Genomic DNA, 27,432 nt, shown 5'->3' on the forward strand with positions numbered 1-27,432 from the left:
TGAATAACATAGCTATGGTAATAAATGGTAATCTGTCATGAAATTCTGACTTTGAAATCTGGAAGAATGCTGCAAGGATCAGAGCCTACTACAAGATTTACTTTAAAAAGAAAAGTATGTGCTTGTCTACTGTGCTATGTAACAATCAGGACCCAAATAAGCAACTGCACTTAGTTAATACCAAATAAAAGGTGTCACAAAGCCTTTCATAATACTGGGCTTTGGTTCCCAAATAGTTAGGTTACCTAGAAAAGAGACTAATAATTCTTTGAGATTTTCAGAACTAAGCTCACAGTTTCTGTCTTCTTCATCTTCATCTTCTTCTTCCTCCTCTTCTTCTCCTCCTCCTCTTCCTCCTCCTCTTCCTCCTCCCCCCCTCTCTCTCCCTCCAAAAAAAAAAAAAAAAAATTATCAAAATGTCAAAGAGGTATCCATCTACTTGAGTTTGAAAAATTTGTTTCATATTCCACAAGCTGTTTGGTTTTGCCGGCCGCTGTGGCCAAGCAGTTCTAGGTGCTCAGTCCAGAACCGCACTGCTGCTACGGTCACAGGTTCGAATCCTGCCTCAGGCATGGATGTGTGTGATGTCCTTAGGTTAGTTAGGTTTAATTAGTTCAAAGTCTAGGGGACTGATGACCTCAGATGTTAAGTCCCATCGTGTTTGGAGCCATTTGTTTTGTTTTATAAACAGCAATTTTCATATATTTGATAAAAATCTCAAAGAATGTCACGTAATTGAAATACTCGTACAAAAAAGGCAAGTAGCATTAGGTGCAGGGAAATATTTATGTACAAGAAGTTGCTGGAAAAAGTCAAAAACTTTCAGGGCAAAATGAAAATATTAAAACAAAAGCACTGATTCTACTCTGCAGAAGACTTACTAAGTGCAATTTTCAAATAATATATAATTATTTAATGTATGTTTATATGGTAGCACACTCACTGGACGTTTTTTCATTTGCATATTTCACAGTATTTGTCTGGGATTAGCCTGGACAGTCCTGGTTTTTTAGCGCTGTCCACAGTAAATGTCTGGGGTTTCACAAATGTCACTAGTTTGACAATTTCTCGATTGGTGATCATTTTTTTTTTAAATTGTAGGCCTGTGTGTTTGACAGACCATTTTTATACATTCTGTTATGGCTGTGCCTCTCTCAACTAATGTGGGAGCAAGCACTGATGTTGAAGGGGAGGTGTGGCTACCAGTGTCATCACAATTTTTCAAATAGTCATTTGGCAACACCACAGTTCAATGTGTTTATGTTGTTTTTGGGTGTGAACTAACTCATCTACATATTTTTGATCATTTTATCTCTAATTAGTTTTGTTCCAATACTTAGCAACAGGCAAAAGAAAGTGTATTTAATACTGACCTGCAACAATAATACAATTTTTTGAAATTGTGTAATGACAGCAGCAATGAATGTGTTTATTGCACACTATTTACTGAAGTACACAAAGGAAAAAGTGATACTAAAGATCACGTGAAAACAGCTAAACATAGAAGCATTATTAATGCTACTAGTGTACCAAACATAAGATTGTTTTAAAGCAAAAGATTGGATAACAACAATCCGAACTGTGCTGCCAGAGTGGTCACATTTTCATACCACACTGCTAGTTGCAAACTTAGTTTCAGATAACCAAAATGCACTTCCAAACTGGTTAAAAAGTTATATGACCCAAAATTTTCATCTTCTAGAACAAAAATGGAGGCATTTGTTGTTAATGTGTTTTGCCATTTATATTTTATATTATGTTGCATTCTTTGGAAAATGTTAATTATCTAACAGCAATGATGAATAGCTCAGACACAAGTGAAGTAAAACTTGTTGGAACTGTGTTAAGATATTTCATACTGGAGGAGATAATTCAAGTTAAATTTTCAAATTTTAATTAAGAATCACAGAAACTGTTTAAATTTTGACTCAATGGTTTTTTCGGTGTGTGAAAAAATGCCAACTTAAAAAAAATGGTTTGTTACACTGCTGTTAACACTAACAGTAATTTTGATTGTGTGAAGAAAAAGGGGAATGAAAATTTGTTCTGAGCAGTTCAAAATGATGCACATGTTTGCTTCAAGTACGTGCCACAACACTTGTGTTTAGTTACCTTTGAAACTGGATGTAGTAAGTTGATATTAGGCAAGAATGCCTTTAAAATGACAAAGATGCCATTATCAACAGCTGACTGGATTTGAACAAGGTCTTGTAATGGGCCTACAAGATACTGCAGAAAGACTTGACAGGAATGTAGCCTCTGACTTGATTGCTGTCTGTGGTGGTCACACAAGAAAACCAGGCTGTGGTTGGCCACCTGACACTACCAAGAGGGAAGACTGTCATTTTTGGCATGTGGCTGTGGTACACCATATTGCCTCTGCAGCAGCAATACAAGTAGCAGTTGGCACCGCAGTGACACAAAAAACTGTTACAAATTGGTTACTTCAAGGACAGCTCTGAGCCAGACATCCTGTAGTGTGCATTCCACTGGCCACACACTGCTGCTGTTCACGACTTCAGTTGTGTCAAATGACAGCTCATTCAAAGGTGGATTGAAGGTCTGTTGTGTTTTTTGATGAAAGCTGGTTCTGCGTTGGTGTCAGTGATGGTTGTGTATTGATTAGAAGGAGGCCAGGTGAGTGCCTGCAATCAACTTGGCTGTGACCTAGACACACTGGATCTACACCTGGAAGTTATGGTCTGGGGAACAATTTTATATGACAGCAGGAGCACTATTGAAGTTATCCCACACACCCTGACTGCAAATCTGAATGTCATTTTGGTAAATTGACCTGTTGTACTGCCATTCATGTACAACATTCCAGGGGGTCTTTTCAAACAGGATAACATTCACACATATACCGCTCTTATAATCCAACATGCTCTACAGAGTAAAATGTTGCCTTGCCCTGCTCAATCACTAGATCTGCCCACAATTGAGCATGTATGGGACATGTTGTAGTGTTTTTTTCCCTCTATCAGTGTATACACAGGAAGAGTAATGAAACTTTAACAGTTCAGTGAATTTGTGGAAACAGATTGCAAAAAAGTATTCTCACCACAGCAAAAGTTTCCTTTGTTTGTTACCTACGGTAGAAAGAATTTTTTCCATATTTGATGGCCTAAAATCACACTTTTTATCTTGTGACAAATTCCCAAAATTATCTGACTTTTTAATTTAGGAAATGAAATATTTTTGAAAATTTTATGGTACTGAAATGGGACTGGAATCTTGTGCTTACAAATTCATTTGTTGCAGCCCTCCACTGGGATGCATTTCAAACAGTGGCAATGTGGCTGAGGCATACAGTTGCCTCCCTGGTACGTGTGCATGATGTCCCACAATGTTGACACAGTGTCACAGGGCTGAGGATTGGCATGATACCACTGCTTCTGTCAGTGACAGCCTTTGAGCTTGGCAGCTGAGGCAGTGCTACCTGAGGCATGGCTGACGTCTCCAGTGCTGCAGCGGCCATAGCCCACTGTAGGAATGCTGTGGCTGGCATGCTACATCCCAGCGCTAGGTGGGACCCACAGCAGCAATGGCTCTGTGTCTTGTGCCTAGGAGCAGGCTGCCCCGATGCAAAGTCAAACTGCACACATCATACATCATTCCGGATGGCACCCCAATTGTCACAGTTCCAAAGTGGTAGTGATGAAATACTACCACAAGATATTTCAGTACAAAAGCGGCTGGCTGTTTATATGTTCACAGGCTGCACTTCCTTGGGCTTTTCTACACCTTGCAGCACATATACTAAACACTTCCATGCCTGCTGGAGTGGAAGGTATTCTGTCTTCTTGTGCTTAGGTGCTGCTACATCAACTGTCTTGACTCCTCGCCTGGCTGCCTCACCTTAGAACGTGAGATGACTGTATCGTGTTCTCTGTCATATTCCAATTTCCGTACATGTAAACAAGGTCTATGTTTAGCAGAGTAAGTGTTGCTGTGGTAGTTGGTATAACAATGGTCAACATTGTTTCCCTCCAGTACTAACTCTACCTGTGCCGACTCCATGGAGATTCGTCCTCCCCTATTCGCTACCAGGTTTGTCTATGGACTGACCTAGCTCAGATCCCAAAGTCTGGTTTAACATAGTCAGATTCACAGCTGGTAGCACTTTTGTGTATTCCTTTGTCCAGTACAATTGAGGCTGTGAAATGCTTAGGTGGGTTGCCCACAAAATTGCGGCAGGTAGATGGTAAGTAGGTCCCATTATTTACTATCATGTCCCATTTATTAGTAATCCACTACCATCTAACTCTAACCTTTTTGCTGATGTAAGCTTCCCCTGATTGAAATAACTGGCTGCTATTACTAATTCACTGACGACAGAGCACAACCGATGCGCCTAATCACTTCATTGTTGCATTCCTTCTCTGCTTTCAGACACACTGATAACATCAGTACATGGGAATTCTGATGCTCTCTCACTACTCTGTTTGGACAAATCGTAATCCCACTTCTGTGACTCTGCTTCTTCCATTTTCATACACCGAGTGAGTTGGCGCAGTGGTTAGCACACTGGACTTGCTTTCAGGAGGATGACAGCTGAAACTCACGTCCGGCCATCCTGATTAGGGTTTTCCGTGATTTCCCTAAATTGCTTCAGGCAAATGCCAGGATGGTTCCTTTGAAAGGGCACGGCCGATTTCTCTCCCCATCCTTCCCGAATCCAAGCTTGTGCTCCATCTCTAATGACCTCGTTGTTGACGGGACATTAAACAGTGATCTCCTCCTCTTCCATTTTCACATGTTTACTCTTGTCTTTCGCAATCAATAACAACTGTTGTACCTTTACCCTGACAAACTTCTTCACCTTCTTCCACTTAACAGGATGTGCATGGGCTATGTAACATCGGTACCATGCCTGCTTCCCTGCTATTGGAAAGGAAACTGAAATGTGCCACTTTTGCTCCATTGTTCCTTGCTTCTACCATGACTTACTTGTGCCATGGCAAGGTTAAAATAAAAGGATAAATTTCTATGATGAGGTTTAAAGTCCAACCCTAGCTCTGGTATTAGCCCTTTCTGTACTTTCTGTAGCCCCTCCAAGTACTGTTCTGGTGACAATTTCACTACCAGCTGGCCTCACACAGCTTGCTGCATAGATTTCTCTAACTCTGCTACCAATCTTTGTGCTTACCTCATGCCGTTCTCCATGGATTGTAGCCATTTTGTTACCACTAGTTTCTTGTCCAATATTTCCACTTCCATTTGCAATACCTTAATGTTATGATTCACTGATTCTTCTGCAGTTTTGGTGTAGCTCATCACTTCACCAATCAACTGGTGTGGTAACTGAGTATTGTTCAACATATCTTTTCCGAACTCACAATATGTGTGATGTGCCACTCACTTGCCACTTTGTTTCCTTTCACCTATTGTTTTATTACTTCTACTGTGTCATTCACTCTCTTAATGTCCTCCTCATCAGTTGTGCCAAACATAGTTTTGATATTCATCATTTGGATTTGCAGCTCCTTGTGTTTACCATGTTTGCAGTTAAAATTGTAGAGTGTGAGGTGCAGTTATACAACACCACATTTTTTCCCAAGTACCCAAACATGTTTCAGCACCACTGTGCCATCATCAGTGGGTTTCCATTTTATTTAATCTGTAATGTGAACATTTCTGCTAAATGATTACAACATTAGTTCATTTCTTTTTGTTAATACCTTTACACTTGGTGTGTATGACTTTTCAGGACCATTTTTGTATTATTTATTCCAGGTAGCTTGTCATCTGCAACCAAACGATGTTGAAGAGAAATTTTGTTGGGAGTTAACCTATCATCTAAATGTAATTTAGTTTATTGTGACATTTCGCGCCTATATTAGTTTTTACTTACATTTTCATGTGGCAAGCCCTTTTATTCTTAGCATCATGGTGAGGTGTTGTGATGCACATGTAAATATAATACATGTTACGTAAGTAAAAATGTAAGTAAAAACAAATATAGGTGTGAAATATCATGACAAACTAAATTACATTTAGATGGTAGGTTAACTCCCAACAAAATTTATCATGCACACCATGTGTAAAGGTATTAACAAAAAGAAACAAACTATTGTTTGAACTAAATATCCACAAAATTTTGTAATTATTTAGTAGAAATGTTCACATTAAAGATGAAATAAAACAGAAACCCACTGACGATGGCACAGTGGTGCTGAAACATGTTTGGGTACTTGGGAAAAAATGGTGTTCTGCATAACTGGCAGACCTCACACCCTAAAATAGTTTCCATAAGTCAGTCTTCTGAATCGACCCAACCTCTTCTCCTCATATGGGGTATAAACCCCAGAACCTGTGTCCTCTGATCCCTCAACTTCTCATAAGTCCCATGTATTCTCTTACATACCTCAGCAACTGCTTTAGGCATTCCGTGATTCTCTGCCCCCTGTTGAAAATTGTCAAAGGCTTCTTCTAGCTGCCTCATCTCATTCTGTGAATCCATGCATTAAGTACCACTAATACCACCCAATGATGACTAGTGACCATCCCACCTTCTTTCTTCATGAACAGCAATTGTCCTCCTAGGTGCTAGTTCTGCAATGCTTCCACACTGATGACCAGTTGTCTGGTTATGACCCACATCATCTTGCATCAAGGTGTATCTCACCCGATGACAGGTATACCTATTACCATTTGCTCATTGTTCTTATATTAAACATTATGTTACACCTATATCTAACATACAAAAACATTCACTTATTCCTATCTCCTAGGTCTTAACCAATATGGACTTCCTATCACTGCTTTGCCTAAAACCTCTTATTTCCTTATCTTCAACTTATTTTCTAGTTTCCCTTTCCCACCTGCCCCTCCAGTTCCTGGTGTAACCTGCAGACTCCCTTTAAAAGATATCAAACATTCCACATGCACAGTTGTTGTTGTCATTGGCAACTGAATCTTGATTTTAAGTGGTGATATAGTTTCCAAAACTTGATATTGCTCTTGATACTTCACAAAAAATTGCTCCATCTTCCCCTTCAGAGTGTCTGAAGTTGATAGCATCACCCATTGGTCAATTTTGTATTGTGACATCCTTGCTGTACAGCTCACTGCTTTCTATTGCTTTTCCAGTGCCCATGTATCCACCCTGTGCACCCAGTTCCAAATTTCTCTCATCACCCTTGCAAACTCCTTAATCAATTCCCCTGTCTTTCTGCTTGGTTTTCAACAAGTCAAATTGTGATTGCTTTCTATGACCACATACCACCTCATATGGTGACAATTCTGTGTCTGAGTTATTTGCAGAGTCCACATACCTTAAACAAACAACCCAGTTGGTATGGTGTGCATCCACATAGTGTCATAGCATCTTCCCTATTGTTCTCTGCACCATTTTGGTCCTCCCATTAGCTTGAGGATGTAGAGAACTCATCCTCAATTTTTTCACACAAAACATCTTACACAGTTCCTTGAATAAATCTGACATAAAGTTGGTTCCCTAATCTGTTGTTATAGTTTCAGGTACCCCAGACTTCAGTATCCAATTGGCCAATAGTGCTTGTGTCACTGTTGCTGCCTGTTGGTTTGGCACTGTGACCATTTCCACAGATCTATAATTGTGAGTAGATACTTATTTCCTACAGGTGTTATGTTGTAAATGTGTCTTCTTGAAAGGACTTAAAACATTAGTCTTGAGAAATTCAAACAGTGCTAATGCTTCAGGTAATCTCTGCAATGGTACTCTTCTTAGACAAAAATCCACTCACTGTGCACACTGAATGCAATCCCTCACATACTGGTTCATGTTCATCTTCTTATCCTTCCACTAATACCTCCCTGCTACTCTCATGTTGGTAGACCTACATCCTTCATGACCTGCCAATACATGATCATGAGTTTCTTGTAGCATTCTATACCTCAGCTTTGCTGGTACTACTACTCATGGTTCCAACTTGGTTTCTCTGCACAGCAACTCATCCTGCATACAAAACTGTTATTGTTTACTATGTTTCTACAATGGTCATCCATCTTATGTGCTGTCTGTCATCCCTCAAGCTCATTACTGCTTATTTGCAATACAGCTATTTTCCTGCTTAAACCATCCACCTCATGTTTCTTTCCAGGCTTATGAATGACCTCAAAATCAAACTCGCCTAGTCTTACCACCCATCATGTCAATCTACTAAATGGGTCCTTCAATCCCAGCAGCCATTTCAATGCTGCATGATATGTTGTCACCTGAAACTTCTTCCCATTGGGTTAACACCTGAAGTAGGTGATTTTGAAGATAAGGCTCTACTTCCTTTTTCCCATCATGGAACTGAAACTCCAAAAGTAGATCCTCCATTCATTCCTTATTACTTTCCTTTAAGTGCTTTACTTCTCCCCATAATGCAGTTTCAGTAGCCTTTGGTGATTGTACATGGCTGACACCACCCTCTTCTTAGTTCAGCTAACTTGATGCATAGGCTACCAGGTGCTCTACACCCTCTATTTCTTGAAGAAATTGGATGCACCACATGACAGAATTGATTCATTACTGAAATCTGGGAAAACTAAGATTGGACTTGATGTTAAAGCTTCTTTCAGTCTCTCAAAAGCATGTTGGCAATCCTCTAACCAAGCAGATTTTTAGCCTTTCTTCAGTAATTGCATCACTGGTCTGGCAACATCCATCAATCTCTTTATGAATTTCTGTTAATAGTTTGCAACCCCAACAAGTGACTGTAGTTCATTCACTGACTCAGGCACAAAAAATTCCCCTATAGCTTTAATATATCTTGGGTCTGTCTTAAACCCATCCTTACTTATTATATGACCAATTTATGCCTCCTCTTTCAACATAAAATTACACTTTTCTGTAGTCAAAGTTAAATTTGCTGCCCTCAGTCCAGGAATACCTCTCTTAAGCATTGTATGTGTTGTTACACATCACTGACATAGACAATTATGTCGTCAAGATACACCAAGCACTGATTTGGTTTCAGTCCTCTGAAAACTCTGTCTAATAATCTCTGAAATGTTGCAGGTGCATTCTTTAATCCAGAATGCATCCTTCTCAACTGATAATTACCCCATGGCGCAGAAAATGTTGTTTTTGGTCAGTCTTCTGGAGCAGCTTCCAGTTGATATTATACAGACCTTAAGTCCATCATTGAAAAATACTTGCACTGGGCAAAACAGTCTATGGTTTCAGTAATGTCTGGCAAAGGGTAGACATCTGTTGTAGTCTTATCATTTAGATATTGACAATCACAACAAAACCTATACTTCCATGTTCAATTCACAGTTTTTTTTTTTTTTTTTTTTTTTTTTTTTTTTTTTTTTTTTTTTTTTTGGTATGATGACAATTTCTGCCTCCCATGGGCTCTTACTCTCCTCAGTAATTCCATCCTTCTGCTGCTGATGAATAAATTCTTCCAGAATCAGCTGAAAGCACCTCAGAACTCTGTATGATTTGCGGTAAACTAGCAATTCATTTCCTGTAGGTATACAGTGCTGCATAATATGTGTAGCTGCCAACAGCCCTTTTGGAAAAAAGCAAATCCTGAAACTCCAAAAGTAGATCCTCCATTCATTCCCTATTACTTTCCTTTAAGTGCTTTACTTCTCCCCATAATGCAGTTTCAGTAGCCTTTGGTGATTGTACATGGCTGACACCACTCGTGTGCCATTCTTCCTCCTCTACATTAGCAATGAACAACCCCATTTTTAACCATAAATTCTTGGGGCAAAATTATCCACAAATACAGGTACCATTTACTTCTCATATACATACAACACTTCTCTTTACAAAGCAACTTGCCTGATCCAATACTTCATCTACTTCGAACAGTTCCACCATACAGAAAATTCCTACTTGTAAGTTACACTCAGCATTAACCTAAAGCAATTTCCTGGTATCCTTAGGTAGACAATCATGTGCATTGAGTCTTAGTGTGATTGTTCATGGTTTCAAATAGTGTGTCATTCATGATACTCACTCGCAACGTCGCTATGCTGGCAGCAGTTCCCCCATCAAGCTCCATCATGTGTGGCCAAAGATCAATTTTGGCACAATGCTGATACAAGAAATCAAACCCCAGAATCATGTCATAGCCCTCACTCCCATGTGTTACACTCTCTACACATTGCTTGAACTGAACCATACCCAGGTAAAAATCTATGGCCACCCATCCCAATGGCATGACGTCTTTATCCACCACTCCATGTAATTTATTCTGTGGTGGGTTCCATTTCTAAGGATCCACCAGATCACTGCTGCCAACTGACACATACACCCCTATGTCCAATGATATCCTGCAATTCCTATTTTCTATTATTCATTTGGCCACATACTCTACCTCTTCATATAAATGTGTAGCATCTTTCTGGAAATGACTATAGATGGTCCTCGGGTTCCCTTTGGCATTTAACTTCTGGTTATTTCCCACTCCCCTACCTCTGAAACTACTGTGGTCTCAGCTTCTATTCCCATTGTCCTGAGGCTGGCAACATTGTTTTCTCACATGCCCTGTTTGCCTACACCTATAACAATTTATGTTGGTTGAGAACACTGCTCATATAACCTGCACTCCATTTGAAATGTCAATTTCTTCACATGCTGTTACCAATCCGACAGCTGTGCACAGATCAACTGGACCCCCTGTCTATACTTATCTCAACATCTCTGAAGGTAAATCCCCTTAAAACTGCATTAAGTGCTGTTTGCTCAGTCTCTCATAAAATCACCTCATTTACCACAGTACTCTGTACCAGTTCCTAAGTACAACCATTGATCTTTCTTATCCTGTCTGCAAAGTCTTCCACAACTCTGCATGCTTCTTTGTTCCCATGCCCAACCGTTCTCTAAAATTCCTGACACTGTTCTGCTCCTTGTACCTCTGGACTAACCCCTTCTTAAATTCCTCAAATGTTCTAGCTCCCTCGAGAGCCTCAGTATATCCCACACAGTTTTTGATTCTCCTGCTAATCTCAATTTTGCTACTCTTTAGTTCCATATCAAATCATCCTTACATCTTCATCAAATTCTTAAGATCTTCCAAAAATGCTTGCATGTCTTCTGTTGATTTCCCAGAGAAAGGAACAACTAAACTTGCAGCTGACAAATCTATACCTCATTGTGTTGACTGTGACTCAACTAGATCATATAAATCCATAATAATTACTGTCAAATGTGCCAACCTTTCCAATAATATGCAAACTGCCTCCAGTTCTGACACACCTTGTGTGTCTGACTCTGCAGAAGCTTTGTCCTTTCCAACACTCATCCTTCTCAACACTCATTTTGAAATGCCAATACCCACAAGACAGACAAAATTAAATTTTTTAACCTAGTCTAGTCACTAACCATTTTGACCCTTGATACTGCCTAGCCATATAGTCACAGTGTCCATATGTGAAACATAACACTGGTACTGATTCTGTACACAGTGCTCTCATTCCAAGTTACAGTGTGAACATCTAACAGGTACTAGTCGATGGTGACTCACATACCTCTAAAGTGCAACAAATCCACTGACATTTTACTTGTAACAAATGAAATTAAATGATTGTATGGCACTGATGGCCGGGAGGCTTCATCTAGAGAGTTCAGCTACAAAGTTTCAAGTCTTTTCAATTGACGCTACATTGGGCAACTTGCATGTTGATGATGATGAAATGCTGATGAGGACAACACAGCACCCAGAGCCTGAGCAGAGAAAATATGCAACCCAGCCAGGAATCAGACCCATGCCCTCCGCATGGCATTCAGATGTGCTAACCAGTAAACTAAGGGGGCGGACTTTACTTGTAACAAAATTCACCTTACAAGAAGCATGGCAATCAAGTTTGTTATCCATGGATTAACATTCAACAACAATTAAATTTTCTGGACTCACTATACCATAAGCTGTAGGTACAGACATTGCATTAGAAATGCTACATAAATGCCCTGACACCAGTAAAATAGACACCAGTGTCAGTACATCTGTTTTGTGCTTTCAAATTCCTTTATTTCAACCCTCAACCAGGAAACATTTCAGACAGTGGCAGTGTGGCTAAGGCATCCAGTTGCCTCCCTCATGTGTTTGCATGATGTCCTGCAATGCTGATAGAATGCGGTATGGCAGTGCAGTGGCATAACACCACTGCATCCATCAGCAATATCCTCTAGACTTGACAGCTGAGGCAGTGGTGGCTGAGGCACAGCTGATGTCTCCAGTGCCGCAGTGGCCATGGCCCACTATAGAAGTACTGTAGCTGGTGTGCTACGTCCCAGGGCTCAGAAGGCCCTGCATCATCATCATCATCAGCAGCAGCAGCAGCAGCAGCAGCAGCAGCTCTGTGTCTGGTGTCTCAGGGCAGGCTGACCTGACACTAGGTCGAACTGCACACACCCTACATCATTTCAGATGGTACCCCAAATGTCACAGCCACACAATGATAGTGATGTGATACTAACACAGGAATATTTCAGTATAAAGATGGCTAGGTACTTATATGCTCACAGGTTGTGCTTCCTTGGGCTTAGTTATGCCTTACGACATGTATACTACACACTTGGGTGGTTGCTGGTGTGGAATGGCTTCTGCCTTCTTCTGCTTAGGTGTTGCTGTGTCAACTATTTCCACACCTCACCTTGCTGGCTCACATTGGAACACACAACGGCTGTGTTGTGTTTTGTATGGCATAACATCCATCCTGACCTGCGGCTGGCTGAGTTGCAATCTCCTTCCTACTCTGCAAGTTTCTGACTGAATATGGATGGTGCAGTACTGTATGGTACTCTACAGTTATTTAATAATATAGTCCTAAAACTGAAAGGTAATGCTATTGCAGCAACATTATCATTTCAGACATACTCTGAATGAATTTGTCAACTTCAGGAAAGAAAAACCCACACCTTTATATGATCTCCTGGCAAAGAATTGCTATGCAATCTTAAAGAAAATAATGATGTTGAGGAACCAAAATTCTTCTAGAGCATGGACAATTTTTATAATTCTAGCATCCAGTATTTAGAACTGAGGAGAACCAGCTTTGATGAAGTTTATAAGTTTCAGTGGACAAATTTACAAACTGAAATTGCTTGGTCTGATTTAGAAGAGAGTACGCAAGTTGTTAATGAAATTATAAAATATTCCATAAATACTGATGACCTATTTAGACCATACAGGGTGATTATAATTAAAGTTAAACTTTCAAACCACTGTAGAAATAACACCATTGGTCAGCATAATGTTGAATTTCAACAGAATATTATCAGAGAAGGGGGAAAACGTACGGCAGAAGAAAAATAAACAGTTACAAAATGTAGCAATAGATGGCACTGTAAGCATCATAATTTAATAGTGGTCGACTACAAATGACAAATGAATCATACAACAATGCCTTAGGTGTACGTTTGACATCAAACAAACTGTGCTACTCAGTATGCATGGGTGTACTGGTGTGATACTGTTGGTTACGTAAGCCCATCCACCACGGTAAGGTCATATCACATCAGATAGGAAAAACTAGTTTTTAATTGTCCTGAGGCAAAAAACTGCATAAAAAGCATCAATCAAAATGAAATCCATGTGACTGGCACAAAAAATGTGAACATGCTGTCACCGTTTTCCGCAACAAGTTGAAATTGAGGAACAGCATGTTCCACAACTGATCAAAGTGTTTCCGGGGTCACATTCAGAATGTGTTGTGCAATGCATGCCTTGAATGCAGATAAGTTTGCAATTGGAACACTGAACACAACATCTTTCAGATAGGCCCACAGCCAGAAGTCACATGGATTAAGATCAAGTGATCGGGAGGGCCAGGCTGTAAGGAACTGGCAGCTGATAATTCTAGCATTTCCGAAATGGAGCTTCAGCAGCTGCTTAATTGGATTTGCAATGTGCAGAGGTGCATCATCTTGTATAAAAAAGATCCCATCCACACATCCATGCTGTTGGAGAGCTGAAATAGCATGGTAATGCAAAAGACACTCATAGCGCTTACCACTGATAGAACAGGTAACAGGACTGGAAGCACCTGTCTCTTCAAAAAAAAATATGACCCTATGATAGATGATGCTGTAAACCCACACCACACAGTGACCTTTTCAGGATTAAGTGATACTGGTTGATTTGCATGTGCATTTTTCCTTGCCTATATTTGACTATTCTGTGTATTGACATATCCTGTCAGATGGAAGTGAGATTCATCTGTCCACAAAATCTTCCACAGCCAAACATTGTCCACTTCCATGCAAGCAAGAAATTCTGAAGCAAAGGTCTCTCTTACTGGCAGGTCAACAGGAAGTAACTTGTTCACATGGGTAATTTTGAATGGATGGCAAAAAAGGATGTTTAATAGGATTTATTCACCATGTTCACGGTTATGTCCAATGTCCAGGCAATTCCTTGTGCATGACACATTTGTAGACCACCACTCATCTCCTCCTGCACTGCTGTGGCCACTGCTTCCACTGATGTTGAATCAATTCATTTCCTCCCTCTAGCAGGTTGCACACCAAAAGAACCAGTCTTTTCGAATTTTTGAATCATTTTCTCCAGACCCTTGGCTCTCATCAAACCAATGCCTTTTTCCAAACCCTTAAGTGTCTGGAACTTCTGCAGAGTAATGTGTGCACAGTCATCATTCTTGTAATACAGCTTTACAAGCAGAGCATGATCCTTCATTGAGACAGTCATGGCGAATGTCGCAGACACGAAAGGAGGAAAAGCTGTGTACCTGGTGTGTTTACACTAACTTCAATGGGTCATGGATATGACAGGTGTTTCCATTTACATATTCTGACACATACAGTGCCATTTATTGGTCAATTTTCACACTATTTGTTTTCTTGTACCATACGTTTTCCCCCTTCTCCGATAACATTCCATTGTAATTTGACATCGTTCTGACCAGTAGTGTTATTTCTACAGCATTTTGAAAGTTTAACTTTAATTATAATCACCCTGTACATTGTTGAATCAAGTAATTCAAAACCAAAGGACATGTTGTGGTTCATGTTCTGAAAAGCACCAGATACTGTTGAAGAGAAGTGGAAAGCAATTTTAAGGCATTTCAAAAGACTGATATTTCATGCTGCCATATTTCTAAAATGGTTGAGTTTATGATGTCTTTGGGACATACACTCCAGTTGTGAATGTTTATTCAGTTCTGGGGAACATCTGGGCTGCAGAAGTGCGTGGACATCCAGTAACTACAGTTAAATATCTGCTAAATGTTGAAATCAATTCAGAACTATCTTGCTCTGAATTTGTTGATTTAATTAATACAAAACCACTTCTAAAAAGGTCATGTCTTGCAAAAAATACAATTGAATATATAAAGATCAATGTTTCAGATTTTTAAGTAATTTAAAAAACATGTCCTGGGTTGGATTCTAAGAAGTATTGTAACATGCCTTGGGTTAGACCCATGAAAAAAATGGTAAGCATACAAATACATGTACTATATAGTGAACATTTTTGTTGCAGTGACACACCTTTATGTAAATTCTTACGCCACATATTTAATACTTTGTTCCTGTGATGCCATTATTAAGCAATGAAAACACAGTATCATATTTTTCTTTTTCAATAAATTATTAACTCAGTGTATATCATGATAGTAATAGTAATAGTTGTGACAGCTGTATTTGTTTTTTCTAACATTCTCTAAATCATTCAATCAATCTCTCTCTGAGCCATTAGAAAAAGTGGCCATAACAGATTAATTTTCTCAATGTAAAAAATATTAATTAATGATTAACAAAATTTTCTGGTCAATACTTTTTACCAGGAGGGCTGAGAACAGTGGATTAGGTGCAGTATATGACTGAATCACACAACTGCCATGAAACAGGTAAACAAACTGCTACCAACTTTATACATATTTGCATCACAAAAACTTTGTATTATTCACATCACTTACCTGTCATAAATTTTGATACATCTAATACAGAAAGTAAGTAAGTATTTAAACATACTAACACAATATGAAGTGTCAGATGAGATGATGTTCTACATATTTAATGTGAACCACAAATTTTTGGAGCGGTAACAGAAAGAGCAGCACTGACAGACACAGATATACATGTTTAATTTTGAGCTTTTGGAGATTCCAAAATAGTTTCTGTATTATGAAAACAAGTCAGGTACAAAATAGAAAATGTCAGAGCTATTAATGGCATGCTACAATCTGATGATGACTATCTCTGTTACAGACCTGTAGAACTAGAAGCTGCACATATTCATTAAGAAAGAGTGACAACAATAACTAAATTTTAGTACTACTGACTGTTTCATTGTACAAAACAGACTTAATCCATTCTGAAAAACAAGGTACTTCTGTGTAGACTCCAGGAAGGTGCCTTCTAGCACAACCCACACCCCAACTAACAACTCCACACAGATAATACCGACTGTCAGAATGCAAGCAGGCCATAGGTCCACCTGAGTCACCCTGGAAAAGAAAATTAATATTAATACAGTATAAAAGAAAAAATGTTAAAGATTATATTATGATATGAGCTTTATAAAAAATAAAAAAAATTGTAATTGATTTCAAGTAGGTGTGTCATACCAGAGAAGAATTCAGGAAATTCAATGAGGACATGTAGTTTCAAATGACATATATGAATGAAAGGTACTAGTATATGAAATTTGAATCCACATTGGACCAGCCGCTCACCAGACTTGCCACAAAATTTTTCTACTGAATGAAAATTTGGTCATCTTTTCATTAGAGCATTTGAAAATTTATCTTGTTGTACAAATACTTGTGCTCACATTTGAGAAAATTTGTAACTTCATTGATTGGCGACTCCATGGAGTGCTGTGTGCACAATGACCGTATATGTTAATTTAAAAGGAAGGTCAGTGTTGGCCATAATATTGATGTTTTATTGATAGCAGAATCGGTTTTCGATCACATGGTGATCATCTTCAGTGCTGTACAAATTAAACTCAGACACTGGTATCAAGTTATCAATAACCAAAACTGAGAAACAATTATTGTGATCAATTCTCAGTTTTGGTTATTGATAACTTGATACCAGTGTCTGAGTTTAATTTGTACAGCACTGAAGATGATCACGATGTGATCAAAAATCAATTCTGCTATCTATAAAACATCAATATTACGGCCAATGCTGACCTTCCTTTTAATTTGTAACTTCGTTTTTGCTTTAAGTTGTGCCTACAACAACACAAATCACAGAACAATGGAACCTGAGACATAGGATGTGAAGAAAACTGAGACAAAAAGTCTCAAACATGAAGTAATGACAGATAAATAGTTAGACTCACCCAGACTTGCAAAAATTATGTAACAGATGGAAAAATTGTCACATACAGACACAACATATTGAACATGGTAATGACAACAGCATGTCTTCTTTCACTATAATTTATAGACGTTCTCCTACACAGTTAGTGGGACCAGCACTCTTCGAAAACAGGCTGTGTGGCTGGGTTGTGAGCCATGCTTGGGTAACTCAGTTTGTAGAGCGTTTGTTCATAAAAGACAAAGTTCCCAGGTTCAAGTATGGCTCGGGCATACAAATTAACATAAGCCAGTTTGTGACACATCACAGCCTCCTTTTTAATATTTTAGAGAGCAGTTCAAGGGCCACTTTCCATTAAGTGTTATAAAATGCAATCAATTAAAAATATGTAAAAATTATTCGATTCCATCTTGGTGTGGGTGTGCAGTAACCATATTATTGCTACTATTTAAAAGAAAAAGTCATAGGTTGCACAGTGTTCTTTATTAAGTCAAGAATGATGCATTTTGATCAGGTAGGGCATCATCAGCTTATCAGAAAATATAAAGGGAGGTTGACATAATTAATATGGTACAGTCCTGTCTGGGACTGCTGTAAAAGCAAAACAAGCTTCAAACACTGCCCACATAAAATTACATAGAGAAATGTAATGTAACTCACAATTTAAAAAATCAGAAATTTTCTGCAAAAAAGTATCCATCAAAGAAGTGATGACACCAAATAAAACACATGGCACATGGGAATATTCACAGTGCAGGACATGCTATATTGAAAGCTATGTACAAAGACATAGCAAACCCTTATGCTCAAAAACAAGTAGAAGAATAATGTAGTAAAACATGTAGAGCAATAAAATAAAGATTAGTCTACAAATATATGACTAAAAGGTAACAATGCTAAAAAGATAAAATAAATTTGCATACACATGACAAGCAACGTAGACCCTGGTAATAAAAATCTAAAAACTAATATAGTGTTCAAAAATGTGAAACATGCAGTCATAGAAAACCTAATTTTTGACAGATAGCTGATCATTGAGTAACATGTCCTTCTTTGCGTGTGAACATTTAACAATTTCGATCTCTTCATGCATGGTTTTTTGCTGATACATTCAAGAATTTCTTGGAATGTGACTATTTCACCCAGGTCTCCACAATTTTGAGAAAAATCTGCTTTTATGGGTTATATGTTGATGACATAAAAATTGTTTTCAATAGTGAAGGATCGAATATTACACTTATTGTCAAAGAGTTTAACAACTGTCATAGCAAAATGATCTTACACATGAAGTCATGGATACCAACAGTATTCTGAACTTTGAAGATTTGCAGCTTTGTCTCACTACTAATGTCATCAGATCTGACATTTATCACAAACCTTCTACAAGTGACTCAGTTATACCCACTACAATGTGTCATCTGTATAAGTACACAATGAGCTAATTTAGACCTATGATACGGCACATCACTGAAATTCCATGTAGCATAGAATTTACTACAAAGGAAATAGAAAACCTTAAATATGTTGCATCTTGTAATGGCTAAAGGTCCTCCATCACTGAAAAATTATACACGCAGAATATATTGCCACAAGACTGAGAAACCACTCTTGGCCCTGCACCTCAAAATTACAGTGGTTACAGATTTATTTATTTATTTATTTATTTATTTATTTATTTATTTATTTATTATTTGTCCCATGGATCAAATCAGTACAATGGCTTGTACAACTGATATGGGATAAGTCAATACAAATATACAGATTACAGGAGTCTATAATAGTAAACATGAATACAGAGGAAAGATTATTTTACATTACCTACAAAATTATGTTACTTAAAGTTGCAGCTTTACAGAGATTTGTTACATGATGTGACAAAACTGACTTAACAACATTCCGCTTTGATACTTTATCATGCACTAAGACAATTTTGATTCCAAATATTCCTGGATGGTATAAAAGCATTCTTTTAATAAAAGAGATTTCACTGTCTGTTTGAATTTATTTATTTCTTGGATTTCTTGTATAAAAGTTGGAAGATGATTATATAATTTTATTCCCATGCACTTGACACCATCACTGTACAGTTTTGTTGAGTGGGGAAGTATTCTTAGAGAGGTTTTTGATCTTGTGTCATAATCGTGGTAGTCCATATTTTTACTAATTTTGTTGATACTTTTTTTTGTAAAGAATAATAATTCTAGTATGTATTGGCATGGGAGGGGCAAAATATTTAGTTTCTTAAATAATGGTTTACTAGTGTCTCTTTGTTTTTTGAACATAATTGTTCTGACTACCTTCTTTTGCAGTTTGAATATCTTAATTGATTCAGAATTTTGGCCCCAGAAGATGATTCCGTAGTTAAGTACGGAGTGAAAGAGTGCATGGTACATTGTGGTAGCACCTTTTTTAGGATAGGTAGGACAGCAAGAAGTCAAATTCTAAGAGAAATCAGGATTGAAATGAACCTTCAGTTTGAGAAAGAAACTAAACAGCATAATTCTGGCACGTTGGGTCAGCAAACACAGTTGTTTGTTAAAAAATATTACCAATAGCAGAAATTTGATTTCCACCCAGTCTTATCTCAGTCAACATGAAATGCCAACTATCTCCAATGCATTAAAAATATGATGGCTAAGAAGTAAAATTAATGAACTACCTATCTGCATTGATGAATTAATCATCCAAACCAGTCGGCATAATCTACCATTCTGAACATCATGTGACCACTGGTATAGATGTGTCACGTGTTGTAGGATTTAGGTTAACTTCTCACTTCTATAGAGCAGAAATGAAGGATGGAGGAATTGCCACACTAATCATGAATTTACATAAATTTAATAACATAGACATTCATAAATTTTGCCTAAAGCAGCATATGGAAGCGTGTGTAACAGAAGTAGAATTTCATATCTCATTCATAATAAGAGTATACTGACTAACAGCACGTAATTTTAATCTGTTCATAAATCAGTCTGAAGCTCTATTGGCCTATTTAACAGTGAAAAAGAAAGAATTAGTGATTTCTTGTGATTTCAATATAGATTTTCTTGAAAACTCTTCAGGTAAGCACCTATTGCAGTCAGTAGCATTGTCATTCAACTTAATTCATACTGTTAACTTTCTAACTATTTTTATTTATTTATTTATTTATTTCTTACACCATGGATCCAACTGTGACAATTTCACATGGATGTAGTGTGTGTCAATTTTTACATTGTCAATGACAAGTACTTGTACACTATGTTTACAGGTAAAGAATATAAAGTTACTTAACCACTACAATGATCCATAACACAATATAATGGAATGAGAATCCTTAGACCTACAGATTACAGGTATAAAACAAAGTGAATTAAACCTGAAAAGGTCATACAACCCAGACTGTTAAATATAAGCAGTTAACACTAAAAGAGTTACATATGTGACAAGAATGTTCAGCTTAATGTTCAATTTATATGATAATACATCTTATTTTAAGGCCGTTTCTGACTGTGTTTCATAAACTCTTCCAAACTGTAAAATGACATGGCTAAAAGAAATTGCCTCAGAAGCTCTTTAAATGTAGATTTGTTGGCAATTTCACATTTGATTTCTGGAGGAAGAGCATTAAATATCTTTATACCAGAGGACTGTACACCCTTCTGCACAATCTTCAAATTTTTACCTTCAGTGTGGAAATCATGTTTACTCCTTGTGTTATACTGATGGTATTCACTGTTACATTTGTATAAATCAGTGTTTTTACTTATGAAACACATAAGTGAGTATATATATTGAGAAGTAGTTGTAAGAATTCCCAGATTCCGGAATAGGCTTCTGCAGCTGCATCTAGGATCTACACCAGACATCACTCTTACAACACGCTTCTGAGCAATGAATATTTTCTTTGCAAGAGGTTGATTTCCCCAGAAAATAATTCCATATGCCATCAAAGAATGGAAGTAACCATAGTATGCAGCTTTTTTAATGCTTAAGTTTGCACTGACAGAGATGATTCGCATTGCAAAAACTGAAGAGCTGAGTCTCTTGTAAAGATCTAAAATGTGATGGGACCAGTTTACTCTACAGTCAATCTTCACGCCTAGAAACTTTGTTACTTCCACTCTTTCTATGACCTGTGTGGCATATTTAACAGTCATTTCTTCCTCAGTTTTGGCAGTTGGGGTGAACTGAATATAATTAGTCTTACTCAGGTTAAGTGAAAGACCATTTGCAGTAAACCATTTCATTAAATCTATAAGAATAGTATTAACAGACTCTTGAACATTTTCACATTTAAGACCATTAACCATTATGTTAGTATCATCTGCAAAGATGGTAAAATTGCACTGAATCATTGAAGAATAAGGTAAATCATTTATAAATAACAGGAACAGTAAAGGACCAAGAATAGAGCCCTGTGGAACTCCACAATTTATGTCTCTCCATTCCGATGAAATCATTCCACCACACAAATTGTCTGACTTATCTAAGACTACTTTCTGTTTCCTCTCTGTCAGGTATGACTGAAGCCAGTTATTTGCTACACCACTTATTCCTAGATGGTCTGCCTTCAGTAACAGTATTTGGTGGTTCACAGCGTCAAAGGCTTTACATAAATCACAAAATAACCCTGTTGTCACCATTTTCTCATTTAGAGATTCCAAAACCTTATCTATAAAAGCATATATTGCTTGTTCAGTTGACAGACCTTTCCGGAGAACAGCTAAGGGCTCAAAGACAGCCATTGATAGTATCTTTATATAAATGTCTAATGAACAAAATTATAAATCCAATAAGAAATAGCCTCTCAGACCATACATACAGTTTTGCTAAATGTTAATACTGATCAGGATAGAATATCTACAAAATCTGAGTTCAAAAGTGTAGTCAGCAACCCAAAAATTGATTGTCTGAAGAAACTCCTCAAAGACATGAATTGGAGTGATGTGTACAATTCTCATAGCATGAATGAGAAGTACAACACTTTTATTAATAATGCCCTTAACTTATTTGAAAGCTGTTTTCCCCTAAAACTAACCCAGATTAGACCGAAGGCTGTAAAAATTCCATAGATTACTCAAGGAATAAAGGTATCCTGTAAGACAAGAAGGAAACTATATGTATCAGTTAGAAACAGCTATAGATGATTACAAAACATACTGCAAAATATTGAAGATAGCAATATGGACACCAAAGCAAATGCATTAACAGGAAAGGATAGTTGCACCACATAACAAAATAAGGACAATATAAGACACCATGAAGGAAAAGACTGGTAGAGCCACAGATAAAAACAAGCACATAGCATTAATAGTAAATGATACATGGGTAGCAGATGGGTGCAGTGTTGATAAGCTTTTCAATATGTACTTGATAACTGTTACTGAAAAGATGAGGTTGTCAGGTTCATTAGATGCTGCCGTGGAATATATGAGACAGTCACAACAAATAACTATAATAATATCAGTACAAGCCTCACAAAACCAATAAAAGTAATGTCTACCATAAAATCCTTAAAATCAAAAAAATTCTAGTGGCTATGATAATATATCAAGAAAGCTGACTAAACAGTGTACCTCTGAGGTTAGTGACATTTTAAGTTATTTGTGTAACCAGTCTTTTATCAGTGGAACATTTCCTGAATGGTTGAAATATGCTGAAGTTCAGCCTTCGTATAAGAAAGAAGATAAAGAAATGACATAAAACTTCTGTCCAATTTCACTTTTGCCAACATTCTCAAAACTTTTAGAAAATATCATCTTCTTAACCACCTGACCACAAATAAAATATTATCCAAGTCACAATTCAGATTTGTAAACGGTTCCAATACTGAAGAGGCTATCAAAATATACAGTATGAATGTACTTAATTCATTAGACAATAAACTGCAGAGTACTGGTATATTTTGTGATCTGTCAAGCGAATTTGGCTGTGTAAACCACAATATCGTTTTAAGTAAATTAGAATCTTATGGTGTAACAAGAAATGCTGCAAAATGGTTCAAATAATACATCTCTGACAGAAAACAAAGGGTGTCTATAGAAAAGAGATATGTATTAAACTATCAGGCATCATCCAACTGTGAACCAGTAACACGTTGTGCCACACAAGGATCCATCTTAAGGCCCTTACTTGTTATTGTGTATATCAATGACATTACCACATCCAAAGTTTGTTTTGTTTGCAGATGATACAATCATTGCAATTAATAGTAAATCAAGTATAGCCTTAGAAAGTTCAACTAATGAAATTTTCCAAATAAATGGTTACCAGCCAATTCTCGGAAAAAAGAAGAAGAAGAAGAAAACTGCATGCTGTTCAGAAGTTGTAAAAACTTTCCTACCGGTACCTATATGCCTAAAGTATGATGACAAGCAGATAGAAGAAGTTGACGGTGTTAAATTCTTGGGATTACAGCTTGATAATAAATTTAACTGGGAGGAGCATACCAAAGAATTGCTAAAGTGCCTAAACAAATCTCTAATTATTATGCAAATGTTGTCAGACATAGGTGATATGAAAATAAAATGGTTCAAATGGCTCTCAGCACTATGCGACTTAGCTTCTAAGGTCATCAGTTGCCTAGAACTTAGAACTAATTAAACCTAACTAACCTAAGGACATCACACACATCCATGCCCAAAACCATGCAATACAAATTATTTCTGGTGTGAACTCAAGAACGTCCTGCACAGGGCTGTTTAAGAAACTGGGAATACTAACTAATGCTTCCCAATACATTTATTCCTTAATGAAATTTGTCATTAAAAATATGCCTTTTTTTTCTCTCCAAACCAACAGCTCAGTTCATGGAATTAATTCTAGGAATAAGACTAACTTTGACAAAGATTTAAACTCACGTACTTTGGTTCAGAAAGGTGTCCACTACTCAACAGTGCGCATTTTCAGTAACATTCCAGCAGCTATAAAAAGTTTAACTAATCCTACAGTTCAGTTTAAGAAGAGTCTAAAGGATTTATTGGTGGCCAACTCCTTCTACTCCATTGATGAATTTCTTTGTGCACTAAAGTGTACTGAACATTTAATATTTGGTGACAAGTTTTATATCATTTTAAATGTAAGTATGCTTAAGATTATTTACTGCATTTTCTTGTTTTCTGACATGATCTGCATCCCAGAGGATCTCCTCAATATGGCTCAATTGGAATGGAAAGTACATCTAATTTTCTGAGCTTCCATTTTTAGGTGATGTGTCATATACCACAGCTAAACTCTTTCATCGTAAAAATATAAGAATAGTGTATACCACCTCTGATAAAATTCAGTATCAATAAATTCACAATGAGCATCCCTAGAAAGACATATATGTGCTTGAGTGCTGTGAATGTCAAGCCGTTTATATTGGCCTGATGGGAAAGGCTTTTAAAAGTAGGGGTTTTAGGAGTTTTTACCCACTAAGAATGGGCATGTTTCTGCCTTTGCTCAGTGCTGTAAACCCAGTGGCCACCAGCCACCCACACTTGTGAACTTTCAGGGTTTTGCACTATGTGGCCAAAGAAAAGAGACTCAATCTGCTTGAAGAGACTGAAACTGTTAAACATTCACACGCTAAGAAGGATGTGTTACTCAATGATCAGTTATCTGTCAAAAATCAGGTTTTCTATGATTGCTTGTTTCCCATTTTTAACCAATATACCGATATATTAGTTTTTAGCTTTGCATGTGTCCCATTTTTAACCAATATTTAAGTTTTTAGCTTTTCATGTTTCCCATTTTTAAACAATATATTAGTTTTTAGCTTTCTATTATCAGGGTCTTGATAGCTTGTCATGTATATGAAATTTTATTCTATCTTTTTATCTTTGCTACCTAACAGCCTTATATTTGTAATCTAATCTTTATTTTATTGCTCTATGTATTTTACTTCATTATTCTTTTATACTGATTTTGAGAATAAGGCTTTTCTAAGTCTCTTTGCAGAGATTTCAGTCTAGTATGTCCTGTATTGTACATATTCCCATATGCCCTATTGCAGTTTCATTTATTTCTCAATTTGTCCATTACTATTTGAATTTTATGAAATTATCACACTGTACAGTCAAAGACAGTGCCACATGGCACCTGTCATTACTACTAGCCCAACATTTTGCTTGAGCTCCTATCATTCACATGTATGCACTATGTGAATGTAAATGGGCTTCTGGTGCAATTCTAATGTATGGCTGAGTTTACAATTTGTGCACAAGGTCCTGTTCTTCACTGCCATGCCTGTTGTTGCTTCTGTGAGGTAATATGCATCTTTTGGTTTCTCGATTGTTCTCTACTCATAGCTGATCCTGGTGTTGCTAATCATTAATTTTTAATATTTTTTTTCCATATAAGTTTCCTTATAGTATATTTTTCTCGGTATCATCCCTTCTTTCATGGATGCTTTTTGGCAGAAAATGTCTGATTTTTTAAAGATGAGTTACATTACATTTCTCTATGTAATTTTATTTAGTCACTGTTTGAAACTTATTTTGCTTTTATAGAAGTCCATGATAGGTCCATGCCAGATTTATTAAAATGTTGCTCTCCCCTCATATTTTCAGGTAACCTGATGATGCCCTATCCAGGTAAAATGCATTATTCTTGAGTTAATAAAACACATTTTGCAACCTATTGCAACCTACAACTGTTTTTTAAATTTTAAAATATGTTCCACTAATTGCAGTGTGTCACAAGCATTACCCACACTCACTTCCCACCCTTTGGCAAAATGCCATGCATTACCCACAACTAGTAATATTCCAGAATGAGATTTTCACTCTGCAGCGGAGTGTGCGCTGATATGAAACTTCCTGGCAGATTAAAACTGTGTCCCCGACCGAGACTCGAACTCGGGACCTTTGCCTTTTGTGGGCAAGTGCTCTACCAACCGAGCTACCGAAGCACGACTCACGCCCGGTACTCAGAGCTTTAGTTCTGCCAGTACCTCGTCTCCTACCTTCCAAACTTTACAGAAGCTCTCCTGCGAACCTTGCAGAACTATCACTCCTGAAAGAAAGGATATTGCGGAGACATGGCTTAGTTCTGCAAGGTTCGCAGGAGAGCTTCTGTAAAGTTTGGAAGGTAGGAGACGAGGTACTGGCAGAAGTAGGTCCCGAGTTCGAGTCTCGGTCGGGCACACAGTTTTAATATGCCAGGAAGTTTCATATCAGTGCACACTCCGCTGCAGAGTGAAAATCTCATTCTGGAAACATCCCCTAGGCTGTGGCTAAGCCATGTCTCCGCAATATCCTTTCTTTCAGGAGTGCTAGTTCTGCAAGGTTCGCAGGTGAGCTTCTGTAAAGTTTGGAAGGTAGGAGACGAGGTACTGGCAGAAATAAAGCTGTGAGTACCGGGCGTGAGTCGTGCTTCGGTAGCTCAGTTGGTACAGCACTTGCCCGTGAAAGGCAAAGGTCCCGAGTTCGAGTCTCGGTCGGGCACACAGTTTTAATCTGCCAGTAAGTTTCAACTAGTAATATTGTTTCCTTTTGTCACATGGCTATGACTCAACAATACAGTAACTACATGCAAGGGAATGGCACAATTTGTCACGATCAGCTCCCCACAAGCCTCCTTCATCAGTATATCTGCTAGGTACACAGTTTTATATGATGAAACTTTGAAGTAACCATTCTCTGCCCATTGCCCCTGAGCATCAGCTGAAGCTGACAAGATGTGGTTGTGAAACCAGAGGTAGAATAAGAGATTTCAAAAATCCACATATAAAGGACAATCTATAGAACCCTATACTATGGATTAAGTACTTTCAAAAGAAAAGACAAAAAGGGTGCCACTTCAAACACTCCACTGATAGATGTGTTTCTTGTAAATAAAATTATCTGAGCATGTGGTACCAATATGTATGTAAAAAGATCATTCATCGCAGAAGAACTGCAGTAAACTTGGGAGACACCCACAGAACCTCTGACTTAGACAATGTGTGTGGCATTACTTTGCTGTATAATATATCAGCCTTACAACCAAAGAGTGTAGTGATGATGTGTTGCTTACAAAGGATGGAGTCCTTTATAGCTGTCTCCAGTCAGATCAGGTCATCCAGAGTCAAACACTACATTCTAACTACTCATTGGAAATGGATCAAAAACATTGCATTTCTTGAGGATCCACACATGATGACTCTTTATGACCTGGTCAAATCATTTCCATGCAGTTGGTAGGATCTGTACTGCAATAACTATTTGAACATGTGTGAGCTTTCCCTAGTTACAGGAGAGGTATCA

At 37.6% G+C, this 27,432-nt stretch overlaps 1 protein-coding gene across 1 annotated transcript in view; it reads right to left on the minus strand.

The window, feature by feature from the left end:
• Nucleotides 1–16,209: 16,209 nt before the first annotated feature.
• Nucleotides 16,210–27,432, minus strand: part of LOC126184320 (trypsin-1-like) — a 172,512-nt gene continuing 161,289 nt past the window's right edge. The window contains exon 7 of the mRNA XM_049926696.1: nucleotides 16,210–16,395. Coding sequence (XP_049782653.1) covers nucleotides 16,210–16,395 — 186 coding nt within the window. The remainder of the gene's footprint in view (nucleotides 16,396–27,432) is intronic.

The sequence above is a fragment of the Schistocerca cancellata genome, chromosome 4 (genome assembly GCF_023864275.1).
Source record: "Schistocerca cancellata isolate TAMUIC-IGC-003103 chromosome 4, iqSchCanc2.1, whole genome shotgun sequence".
Classification (NCBI taxonomy): domain Eukaryota; kingdom Metazoa; phylum Arthropoda; class Insecta; order Orthoptera; family Acrididae; genus Schistocerca; species Schistocerca cancellata.